Genomic DNA, 12,720 nt, shown 5'->3' with positions numbered 1-12,720 from the left:
GTGATCGACGGCGGTGAAGACGGGAACGGGGCGTGACGGACCGCTAAATCTAGACAAATCTCGAGGAAAATGGAGCTTGGAGGTCGAGCTTCGAGAGGAGAAAGCTTAAGTAGTGTGGCTCGGACATTCCATCGAACACCTCATGTGCATAGGAGGTGAGCTTAAGTAGTGTGCTTGCTCTTGCGCGAGGGGGTATATATAGGCACCTCATTGGTCTCGGTTGGTGACATGAGCCGGGACTAAAGGGGAACCTTTGGTCCCGGTTCAAGCCACCAACCGGGACCAATGGTGGTGGGCCAGGAGCGAGGCCCATTGGTCCCGGTTCATCCCACCAACCGGGACCAAAAGGTCCAGATGAACCGGGACCAATGGCCCACGTGGCCCGGCCGGCCCCCTGGGCTCATGAACCGGGACCAATGCCCACATTGGTCCCGGTTCTAGACTGAACCGGGACTAATGGGCTCACCCGGCCTGGACCAAAGCCTTGTTTTCTACTAGTGGAGTAAAAACGATCCATACGTGGTCATAAGGAATTGGCGCCACTGTGGCGGCTAGGGTTGGAGCCGCCAAAAATGTCATAAGGAATTTTAATAATTAGGCTTCCTTAGCGAGAATTCCAGAAATTCGTTCCACACGGGAGTCGAACTCCGGTTGTAAGGAGTGATACTACTACCCCAGAATTATGACGTAGCGTACTACATAAGAAGTTAATGTTTCATGTATCAAGAAAATTACCCGTAGTTCTCAAAAAAAAAAAAACCCGATCATGTTTCATGTATGGTCGGTTGCAAACTTGCAATTGTAGACCGACTCGACTAGTCAGACTCACCATCGATCGCTATATAAGCGAGCCAATCGTACGTCCTCCTCCAATCCACACCCCGATCCCTGCCGGTCTCCAAACCCTAAAACCCCACCACCTCCTGCGGCACCTGCGATGGCTCCCGTCGCCGACGCCGACACGTAGCCTCTAAAAGGAACTACCCAAAAGCCATGGCGGCCATGGATCACGCGCCGCCGGGCTTCCGCTTCACGCCGACGCCGGAGGAGCTCATCAACTTCTACCTCTATCTCTGGGTCGCCGACCCGGGAAAGACGCCGGTCTTCGAGCGCCAGGGCATCGTCTGCGTCGCGGACATCTACGGCGAGGACCCGGCCGCCCTCACGTCGCGGCACCGGCGCTTCGGCCACGACGACGGCAACTGCTACTTCCTCTGCGTCACGCGCTGGAAGGGCGCCGTAGGCGGCCGGGCCAGCCGTACCATCCGGGGCGGCGGCACATGGCACGGGTACGGCAAGCGGGTCACCGTCGCCGGGGCCGGGCACCGGCAGGCCTTCGAGTACCTCGACGCGCGCGGACGCAAGACCACCTGGCTCATGGAGGAGTTCGGGACCGTGCTGCCGGCGGCCACCGAGGGCGCCGGCGTCAGGGTGCACCAAACGACAAGGACGGCGGCGGATGGCGAGGAGGTGGAGCGGGGGGAGTCTAGCAAGGCCGCCCGGTCTTCTAAGAGGCGGCGCCGCCGGGAGCACGACATGCCCGCAGATGCAAAGGATGAGCTCACGTCATTGGAGATGTTTCCGATGGAGGAGGAGAAGCCGGAGCCATTGGAGCACATCTTCACCAAGGACGAACCAGAGTCACGGGAGATGCTTGCCATGGAGGACGAAGCAGAGCCATGGGAGTTGATTACCATGGAGGACGAACTAGAGCCACTGCAGATGCTTACCAACAACGTGACATCTCCACAGGAGATGCTTACCAACAACCTGACATGGCCGTTGGAGATGCTAACCAACAGCCTGCCATGGCCACTAGAGATGCTCACCAACAAGTTGACATGTCCATTGGAGATGCTTACTAACAACTTGGCATCTCCATTGGAGACCCTTACCAAGAACTTGCCAGAGCCAGTGGAGACCTTTGCCAAGAACGACTTGCCATCTCCATTGGAGATCCTCACTAAGAACTTGCCAGAGCCGTTGGAGAACCTTACCAAAGAAGACGAGCCAGAGCCATTGGATGCAGAGGAACCCACCAGGATGACGACGACGACCTTTGATCAAGACTCCGGCGCAGCGAACAAAGAAGCTATCCCTAACACAGAGATGGAGATGCCGGCCGATGCGGAGTGGAACTACCCGGAACTGTTCGAGCAGCGAGAGCCTCCGCCCATGGAAGACATCATGAAGCCTCTGCCAGCACCGACGGTCCAAGAATTTGAGCAAGGAGCCCCTCCGGCGGCGGTCCAAGAATTCGGCGGCGCTGCTTGGGGTTGGGGAGGCCATGACCGGCGCTGCTTGGTGAGGCCTATATCGTTAGCTTGGATACTACCTTGTTTTTGACATGGTTATTAGTTATAGCAATTACCTTCTCTTTACTAGTTTCTGAGAAGGAAAACCTTTGTGTGCCAAGCTCTGCGTTTGCTGTGTTTGTCTGAGATGTATATACAACTGGATTTATCGATTGTACAATGTCATCATAATCCAAAAATTGTACTGTGGTTAAAACTCTGGAATTTATTGCTCCCACAGCAATCTCATGCCATTACTTACAGTGTCATCATCAACATTACTATCCAGCAGCACGCCGCGACGCCGTGCTATCGCGGATTCTGTCGTGCACTTTGTAACAACAGCAAGCTTGCCATCAGTTTATCCCCCCAAAAAAAATCAAATCTAACAATGAGAAAAGGAATACAAGGTGGTAAAAAGATGTACAACAATCAGTCGGGTTACTCTAAAGCCCTCGACATTCACAACAATGTACGATAATTTACAATATCCACAAAAGTAGCATTTGAACCAAACTTGCTGAACTCAAAAGTGCCCCTTCACTCTATGATCGCTACGACTCTGTTCAGGAGGTTCAGGCCGAACGCCGTGTCTTCGGAGTTCACCTTGACGGTGAGATCCAGTGGTTCCGAGGTGTGCCCATCCGCCACGACAGTGATCAGGCAGGGGTTCGAAGTACTTAGGATCTCGCTGCTGAATCGCCAGCACAAACCGGAGGCGTCATCGATGCTGAAGGTCACCGGCATATCCATTGACACTAGGTGAACATTGGCGTTGCTGAGTACTTTCGACGCGAGAGTTTGGGCTACCAGAAGGTTCTTGTCGGTGTTGTGATCTGTACTCTCTTCGATCTGCTCGTGCTTTTGAAGATGATCTTTGAAAGTGCACCTGTTGCAATTCCTAAAAGATTTAGTTCCAGCATATAGTCAACAGATCATCACAACATGAAATAAAATTAGTGCAGGTTATGCAATAAAATTAGTGCAGGTTATAGTCAACAGATCATCACAACAGATCTGTACTCTCTTCGGTCTGTTTGTGATATTGTGGGCTCAGGTTATGCAATAAAATGATCGTGGTGACTAACAATCAGATAATTTAGTGCACATGAAGATAATCTTAATTTGAATTTGCATTCATAACATGATGCAAAGTGCATAATAAGTATCATGTGCCTTTAAAAGTCTGATGGTGTCCATAAAATGCAAACAAGAGATGCCTAAAACGGTACTCATCTGTTAACAAGATGTTTCTTGCTGGCAAAATATAAGTCTCAAATTATTTTTGCTTAAGTGGCTGAACTAATATAAAACTGAGAATCTATTCCTACTTGTTTACTCCTTTTTCTATAATAGACATTCTTTTTTTTCCATAATAGACATTCTTTTTTTAGGGGAACATTCTTTTCTAATAGTACATGATGTATAAGAAATAACATCATGACGAAAATACTCCTCTTTGCGTGTTCCATTAAAACAGAGCAGCAACATGGTAATTGGTTCAAGGGGAAGCAAGAGCAACCTCCTGTTTCTCAACATTCTCCTATAATTATCTATAGTTAATGAAATGTGCAAACTGAAGCATTTTCACCAGTCACAACCATTTCCGTCTGGGCAGGCAGATGTTTGTAACAGTAAACACGGCATAATTTGGCTGATGTGTCAGATCAGTTCCTAATCGATGCGACTGCATGAAACTAAGTAACTACTCGTGTCAAAAACGTTCTTATATTATGGGACAGGGGGAGAAGTAAAGATAGGATAGAGTCTGGTTACCTTCTAGCATACTCAAACATTCCCCTCAGCTGGTTTTCCTTGCATAGAAAAGCATTTAGGTCCATGGGTAGTGGTCGTACAAAATAAGCAATGTCCGGGTGAAGTTTGGCTGGATGCCTTTTCCCATTACAAAGGACAGACAACTTCAAGGGCAAGAGATGGTGATGAAAGTGAACCTGAAGAAGCATCTTAGCTGTCTGTTCGGGAGCCAGTGACTGTATCTCTTCAACAGGAACAAGAGTTGGTATGCTGCAGTGAAGACAATTCATGAGCTGAGAAATAAGTTGACCAAGAAACGATCACAATACAGACAATATAACGATGCAAACCTTGCGGATCCTTCTGATGTTTGGTCCATGCCACCCTTGCTACCAGAAGCCTCTTCAGATTTAATGGTTATATCCGCTAATTGTTCTGTTGTAACATTCTCGACAAACAAGTCTACACATACTAGCAAGCGTGATTTGGGTGAAACCTCAGATGAGAAGGCATATAGAACACTCAAGCCATCACTATCCGATGGATCTAACAACCTATGCAATTTAGGTTTTCTCTCAAAGCTGCGAGTGGTAAAAGAAACCCTTGCACATGATGTCTGTACCGAATCCTGAACAAGTGGTGCAGCAGGAGCCTCATCAAGCCATGACTCCAAGGCTGACTTGGACATTAATTCTGTCAAATCAGTAGAGATGAGAGATGCCAAATTTTCATCGACAGCTTGACCTGCATAGGCTTGATCTACATTACCATCATACATATGAATCAACGGAGCTTCCTTGTTCTCCTTTTGACGATGAAGGTTATGGCCATCATCATTTGAATCACTACCGGCTTCACTTTCTGAATCATACACAGAGCCACTCTCATCTCTTGAAGATCCAGATTCAGCATCAGAATTAGTACCTTCAGAGGAATCGGCTATGCCTCTGGTTGGTTCTACGGTCTTATGAATTAAGATCATACTTTGAGGCTTTGGAAGTGGTGCATAACCAGGCGCTGCATGAAGAACAACTTGTGACAGGGAACCCGGAAGATAAATCCGGTAGTTGCTGTCTGAATTAGATGCAGGAGGTATCTTCCCACCAAAGATATGATCAGCTAGCTCTTTAATAACATCTACATTCTGCGCTCGACATGAGGAGTCATTTTCATTAGCACAGCATGGCAGAAGTCCTGACAAGAAACGTGCACGATCACGGACATCATAATTCATGTCACATGCAGCCAACTGAATGACATATGTCACTATCCTTTTGAATTCTTCTAGCCGTTCTTCTGCAGAATGTATGATAACCTGAAAAAATAAACCTATTAGCAATCTCCATTTAAGTGTAAGAAAACTAAAGTTGGGACTTCTGATATATACCTTCGCAGAAGCATTTAGGATCTGAAGCTTTGTCTCGAGCACTTCGGCGGCAAAGGACCATGCCAGATACTTAAGAACAACTGGAGCTATCTTTGGGATGAGATTTCCAGTAGAGCTATACTCACCAAATATCCAAATAATTAAGGACCGTGCGGCAGGCTCCATAATTGTATCCAGACAACGAACCAAGCGGATAATCACCTTAGGAGAACAAAATTAATGAATATGTCAAATAAAAAAATGTAAATCATGAAAACTGCATTCAAACGGTAGCACATGGCATCCTGATATCCTATATCTACATTTGTTCTTGAATATAGTTCCAATGAATGACACCACAGGTTGTACAGGAGAGAAGGATAAAAGAAATTTAAATAGTTCATCACCATTCACTAGGGGAAATATGACCAACACAGAAACAAGAGCAAAGGAAATTGTCATTTAAACAAGGTGATATATGAAATCCATACGCTGTACAATAGAGCATACATCCCATGTAGGAAGGGGGCAGAATGGTTTGATGCAACACCATTGTGTATTGATCTGAGTTGTATATGTACTACACGTAGATGGCATACGTGCATAACCCACCCATGTGGATCTCATACAAAGAAAGATATGGAGGAGTAGGGGATGGTTTAAGGAGCCTGGTCAGCTATGCTACATTCCACACACCAATACAACTGCTTTATCAAATGATCATAATGTCAAGTGAATGCATTACCCATATAATATGAAAAGTATATAACAAATCTGTGGCGCTACAGGATTAGAAGCTTATATAAACTAATTTTATAGTACCTTCTCATGAGATGCTGCATCTATTTTCACTATTTCTTTGATTGACAAGATGGCTTGAACTAAAACAGCATCTTCTTCATTCAAGTGAACTGAGTTAGTGATAGACAGTTCTGTAACAAGGTGAAAACCAAACATTATTATTCAAGAAGGATAATCAATCACAACATATGCAGAGAGAACAGTTATTACCGTACCGTACAGTACAAGTGCCAAAAGTCCCTCAAGACAACTGGAGGTGATAGAGGGGAGTTTCAGGGCACACAATGCAATTGCAGCAACTGTATCTGCCACGAATCTCCTATTCGGATCTTTAATATAATCCTGGCAACAATTACAAAGTACTATAAGCAGAATGCCAGGGAGCTATAACTATAAATCCTTGATCACATAGGTAGCGGACATCAATTTTTCATGCTGCTAAGCTTGACTATAAGACTAATTTCCATGAGTAGAACGCTTAGATCCAAAAAAACTGTACTCACACTTAGATCCAAGAAGGTTTTAAAGGTGTATTTAGCATGCATGAACCATCATCAGTATGACACAGGAAATGCTAGCTTGGCTTTTGAAATTATTTTGCAAGGGAAAGTGATGATTTTGTTACCTTAAGAGGGAGTTCTATCAAAGACTTTCACGTGATAAGCAAATATATGGTTGCAAGTCAGTGTGACAGCTCAGCTTATATGGGAATATGTTGCACATACAAACAAATACCTGAAATTCTTCAAGAATGGCTGGAATAGATGACTCTGTGGCAATGGTGGTGAGTATTTCAAGCTTCAAAGCCCTAGTCTGGTACGGGTCTGAAGCACATATGAAGAAATCTTCATAATACGAAGCAAACAACAATGGGGCAGTCTTGGCAAAAACTAGTATGTTGCCAAGCATCTGCAAGAACAAAAAAAGGGGGTCAGCTCAATAAGAAACCAGCGTCAGAAAAACATACATCTGCTGGAAAATTATTAGATTCTTATGTCTGCAAGGAATGCCTTAACATATGATTCCAAGACGTAATAAAACGAACTCAGTGCTCAGTTTTTAGCTTCATCTAACACAAAGTTGTGAGTGCAAATGCGCGCGCGCGCGCGCGCGCGTGTGTGTGTGTGTGTGTGTTTTATACAAGTTCAAGCAATGACGGATGCATAACTCAAAGCATAACAGTTGACCACTCTACAGTGCCACATGAGTATTAGGAAAATTTTATTCCGCTACACTATGATATATGATATTTACGTACATAAGTTGATTCTGACACAACTTAATTACATGATAACAGAAATGATTGGTGAAATATACAATACCATAATTATTTCTAGTTGAAATCTGGGATACAATACAAGGTAAAAATATGTAGAAAGTACCACATATGTTGCATCAGGAGATGAGCGTAGAGTAAATAAAATCGGGCCAACAATTCTCTTCACTTCCTCAGCTGGAGCCATTATCCAATGAACACTTGCTGCTGCAAGTATCACTGCACTATTTTGGCTCCACAGAAGAGGTGACGTGCATTTCAATAGAATTACGACATCATCATTTGTGCTAGTAGTGACAGATGGAAAGCTGAATTTATCATCGTCTCTATCAAAAGCTCCTGAATATTCTTCAATGTAATGCCGGAACAACATAATGTTTGGCATAGTGCCAGAACCTCCGTTAACAATAGTTTCCGCCTGGGTGCTGGATATATTACTAACAGGAACTGAATCCCTGCCAGCCTGGGTCTCCAAAGACAATTCTGCAGCAAACATTACAGAATCCTTGACCAATCCATGTTTTGCTATCACATACCGCAAGAGAATCTCAATTAGAGTAATCTGATACCATTCTTCAATATCAGGGAGTGTTTCACAGAGCCGTCGGAAATGCTTTGCTATCAGCGCTAAACAATTTGGACAAACCGACTTAAATGCAACTGTAGCAGCTCCCACTACTCCAAAGGAACTGTCACCAAGCAAAACGTCCACAATCTGCAAAAACATGATCAGGTTTCAGATAGACATAATGTCGACAATCAACACAAATGAGAAGCAGGTTGCACTTAACAGACCTCCTCCAAGGTTGTGTTTTCCTCTGGAAGCAAGTCGTAGAGCTTACAAAGTGCATATGCCGCGCATTTCCTAACATATGGGGATGGATCCCTTGCACATTTCTTCACAGCCACTAACACGAGTGGAGCGACAACGTGTAATCTGATGCCAGCCATAGTGCGAAGGGCCCAAGCCCTTACCAACGGGTTTATGTCTGATAAATCCTTCTGGAATATGTTAATAGAAAGGAGAGCTTCATTTTGCCGCCTGCAGCAATAGCAAGAAATTTTGTAACAACGCATATCAATCACAGAGAGAGATAACATTCTTATTCAAAATTCCACTTGTTGACCAAGATTGAAACTTATGAAACAGCATGATCCATTGATCCTTGTCTATAACATCACCAGGATGCATGTATTATTCGAGAACAGGAGATACACATTTTTTTTTCATTAGATTATAGTTCATATATTGCTGTTGTACATGTTTTTTGATCATATTGCAACATTGCACTTTATTGCCTGCCTGCCTGCCTGTTGTAGAACAACAGAACAGGTCAATACACTGTTCATCTGATTATGATTGCAAACGTCTAGTGTTTAGCAGCAGTGTGATATGTTTGAGTAGCATCTAAATTTCTGTCAATCACTCAATGTGATCATGGTACAATGTCAAGGAAGCAGATAAATTATTTTGGATACTTTCTTGTGAGAGTGAAAAATACAATTATGTTCATTAAAATTGACATTGAAGTAATGAGCTTAAAATATGTCAATCAGATAAAATGTACGCAACAAAAATTGCTGATAGTCCCTGGTGAGATCTGGAGTACAGTACTAAGACAATCAGACAGGCCAGAATGGTGAAACATGAGCCAATAAAGAACTACAAATTGGGCAACATTTCTACATATTTTTTCAGGTAAGGTGTCCAGCAACTCCATGCAACTTTCTACTGCAAGAGGAAGAACAGAAAGTCATGGCAATAGGATATGCACATCACTGCCATCAAAAGAATTATTTTCCACAGGTCTGGGCTGGCCACTTTATATTTAGATTCAGACATGCTGATGAATTGTAATTTTCACAGAGCTTTCAGGTCCGACTGCTGACTGGAAAGGTAACTCTCAGGAGCACCAGCATTAGTATTCTTTCCAAGCAGAGAGCAGGGTAGCCAAAACAACTCATCGACTTTTCTTGTTTAACTTCTCATCGATCTAGGAGAACGGGTGACCGGATTTTCCAGAAGAGCTCATGCAATTCACAAGCTCCGATGGATGGATGGTCTCTTACTATTTAGGCGGAGAAGTTTCCGCGCGAAGCAACGTGTTGCGCTTTGGCCATGTGCGAGACAAGTGTAAGCAAAGTCATATCATATATACTACTAATAACAACTTGGTTCATGAGCAAGCAAAAGCAACCTATAATGACACTCTATTAAATTCAACTTGTCTCTTCAGATGTCAAGTTTATGCCGTTTCTAGTAGTTTCTTCAGTCCAGGAGTGTTGCTAAGAACTAATGCTTGATGCATTAAGCGGGATTTTTCCTCGGTTCCAATTTCAATCGAACCATCTACAGTGAAACTCGTATAACTCCCAAACAGATAACAGCGATATATCGACCATGATTCGTTGACAAAAGGTTTTTCCCTTGCCAACTTAGCTCCAACAATCTTTCTCTGCGAATCACAGGCCGGAGAAACAATGCAAGTAAAATCTAGCCGAAGCAGCTCCTACTGAGCTCAGATCTGGAGAAAAGAACTGAGATCACAGCAGAGGCATGGAGAAATGCAGATGAGGGGCATGGGGAGGCTTAGCTTGCTTACGTCTCGGCGTAGTGGAGCAGGTAGAGGTAGACGAGCTTCTTGACCTCGAGCGACTGCGCCGCCACGTTCTTCACCACCTGCAGCCCCACAGGAATGCACTTCAGTCGCCCGAATCCGATGAGACGAGAGGAGAGGAACGGGAGAAGGGGACGGACCTGGGGGAAGAGGTGTGCGACGTCGACCCCCTGGGCGATGAGGGCGAGGAGGCGCTTGAGCGCGTCGACCTTGTCTCCGTCGAAGCGGGAGTCGAGCAGCGCCGGGATGGCGGCGTCCTCCGGGTCGTCGTACAGGTGCGCGTCCGTGCCCATCCGCCCCACCACCCACGACGCCGCCGCGCCGCTCGCACGCATCCCGAACATCCCCGGACCCTCTCGCTCTCTCTCTTCGCCGGATCTCGGCGGCCGTCGCGGTTCGCCGTGGAGGGAGGGGAGTGGTCTGTCCAGTCCACGCGACGAGACGCGAGGGACGGCGATGGGTGGGGTGCGCGTGGAGTGGGCCGCACTTGACGCGTGGCCCAACCCAGGGCCCGTCTGGGAGAGGGCCTGGACTGTGTTCTCCGTGGGCCCTCATCCATCCTAAGGCCATGTTCGATTAATCCCCTCACCACACGGATTGAAGGGGATTGGGGAGGTTTGAGGGAGATTTTGACTTGCAAGGGATTTAATCCCTTTCAAACCCCTCCAATCCATGCCTAACCGAACAAGGCCTAATGGATGATGGGCTCGGGTAGTTGGGATATTATACGGCTCAAAAAAAAGTTGGGATTGCCTCAAAAAAAAGTTGGGATATTGATCTCCAGGGTCCCCTCCCCAAATCCCTTGGCAGCCAGCCGGAGTGAGTGTAGCCTCCTGCGTCGCGTTCCTCCCTCCCAATCTCTCTGCGCCATCCCCCGAGCATAGGAGCCGATGAGCCGGGGAGGAGGCGACCGGCCGAAGGAGGCATCGGCGCGTCTCGCCGCCCTTCCCCACGCCGAAGGCGAATGCAGCGACGGCCGGCGGAAGCAAGAGCAGACGCCGGACGGCTAGCCTGTCAGTCGAGACGACCTTGGATGCTTATTATCATGGCCGTGGGGAGGGGACTGCATAGCATAGCATAGGTGTTGGCCGTCGGCTGCTGCTGCTGGCGGCCTTTTGACATTTAGAAAGGAAGAGGTTCTTCTTCAACTAGCTCACAAGAGCTATCCCATGAGTCCGAAAAATTCTCAGGTTTTGTTCATGCTTCTTCCTATTCGGTGTGAATTTCGTGCGATACAACATACTTAAGCATGTGATGGATAACAAACTTTGTGTCTTCGGTTTGGTGGATAATGATGCCCAAATGCATTATGTGTCCCACAATCTTCTTTTTTTTAGAAAAGGAATATGACCCCCGGCCTCTGCATCTGGGAGATGCATATGGCCACTTTATTGATTATTCGAGGACCTTACAAAGTATTACAACAATGTGCCTGAATCCATCATCTTGGCAACACATGCCGCTACTCCTATCCAAAATGATGAAGGGGTGCTACCTGGGCCACTACCCAAACCACTCACCTAAGCCTAACATCAAAAGACGGAAGCCGAAACATATTCGGAAGCCCCACCCGACCCATATACCGGGTCTGGGGCACAATCTTCTTTCTTTTTGCAGTTGCATTATTTACACACAAAGCATATCATAGTTTAGGTTAGAGGATTCTGCTCCATTGCTTGCTTCCTGGTTGGTAGTACGTCTGAAGCTACTGTTGTACTTGGAGTTTTGTTGGGGAACGTAGTATTTCAAAAAAATTACCTACGATCACGCAAGATCTATCTAGGAGAAGCATAGCAACGAGCGGAAGTGTTTAGTAATGCGGTTGATGTAGTCGAACGTCTTCGCGATTCAACCGATCCAAGTACCGAACGCACGGCACCTCCGCGATCAGCACACGTTCAGCTCGGTGACATCCCTCGAACTCTTGATCCAATTGAGGCCTAGGGAGAGTTCCGTCAGCACGACGGCGTGGTAACGGTGATGATGAAGTTACCGGCGCAGAGCTTCGCCTAAGCACTATGACGATATGACCGAGGTGTGTAACTGTGGATGGGGGCACCGCACACGGCTAAAAGATCAACTTGTGTGTTCTAGGGGTGCCCCTGCCTCCGTATATAAAGGAGGGAGAGGGAGAGGCAGCCGGCCCTAGGGGGCGCGCCAAGGTGTGGAGTCCTACTAGGACTCCCTAGTCCTAATAGGATTCCACCTCCCACACGGAGTAGGAAAGGGGGAAGGGAGAAGGAGTAGGAAAGGGGGGCCAGCCCCCTTCTCCTAGTCCTAATCGGCTGGTGTGCTTCCCTCTTATGGCCCATAAGGCCCATAACTTCTCCCGGGGGGTTCCGGTAACCTCCCGGTACTCCGGAAAAATGCCCGAATCACTCGGAACCATTCTGATGTCCAAATGCAACCTTCCAATATATGAATCTTTACCTCTCGACCATTTCGGGACTCCTCGTCATGTCCGTGATCTCATACGGGACTCCGAACAAACTTCGGTGCATCAAATCACATAACTCATAATACAAATCATCATCGAACGTTAAGCGTGCGGACCCTACGGGTTCGAGAACTATGTAGACATGACTGAGACACATCTCTGGTCAATAACCA

At 46.4% G+C, this 12,720-nt stretch overlaps 1 protein-coding gene across 1 annotated transcript; it reads right to left on the bottom strand.

Moving 5' to 3' along the window:
• Window positions 1–2,497: 2,497 nt before the first annotated feature.
• On the bottom strand, window positions 2,498–10,530 carry LOC123063697 (AP3-complex subunit beta-A). Its single transcript, XM_044487596.1, has 11 exons — window positions 10,251–10,530; window positions 10,096–10,172; window positions 8,288–8,534; window positions 7,599–8,207; window positions 6,952–7,125; window positions 6,432–6,558; window positions 6,238–6,347; window positions 5,437–5,637; window positions 4,400–5,364; window positions 4,071–4,319; window positions 2,498–3,183 (listed from the first exon to the last, which is right to left on the bottom strand). The coding sequence occupies exons 1-11, from the start codon at window positions 10,452–10,454 to the stop codon at window positions 2,835–2,837; spliced, it is 3,312 nt and encodes a 1,103-aa protein (XP_044343531.1). The 5' UTR covers window positions 10,455–10,530; the 3' UTR covers window positions 2,498–2,834.
• Window positions 10,531–12,720: the final 2,190 nt, after the last annotated feature.

This window comes from Triticum aestivum, chromosome 3A, assembly GCF_018294505.1.
Source record: "Triticum aestivum cultivar Chinese Spring chromosome 3A, IWGSC CS RefSeq v2.1, whole genome shotgun sequence".
Lineage (NCBI taxonomy): Eukaryota > Viridiplantae > Streptophyta > Magnoliopsida > Poales > Poaceae > Triticum > Triticum aestivum.
The sequence above is the reverse complement of the archived record's forward strand: the minus strand, read 5'-3'. Positions and strand labels throughout refer to the sequence as shown.

Bases quoted from the DNA above. Each gene is read 5' to 3' on its own strand.
- LOC123063697 (XM_044487596.1), bottom strand. From the start codon at position 10,454: ATGTTCGGGATGCGTGCGAGCGGCGCGGCGGCGTCGTGGGTGGTGGGG. The intron at 8,208-8,287 runs GTCTGTTAAGTG...ATGTTTTTGCAG, and splicing joins AAAACACAACCTTGGAGGAG to ATTGTGGACGTTTTGCTTGG. The intron at 4,320-4,399 runs GTTTGCATCGTT...TCTTCACTGCAG, and splicing joins ACATCAGAAGGATCCGCAAG to CATACCAACTCTTGTTCCTG.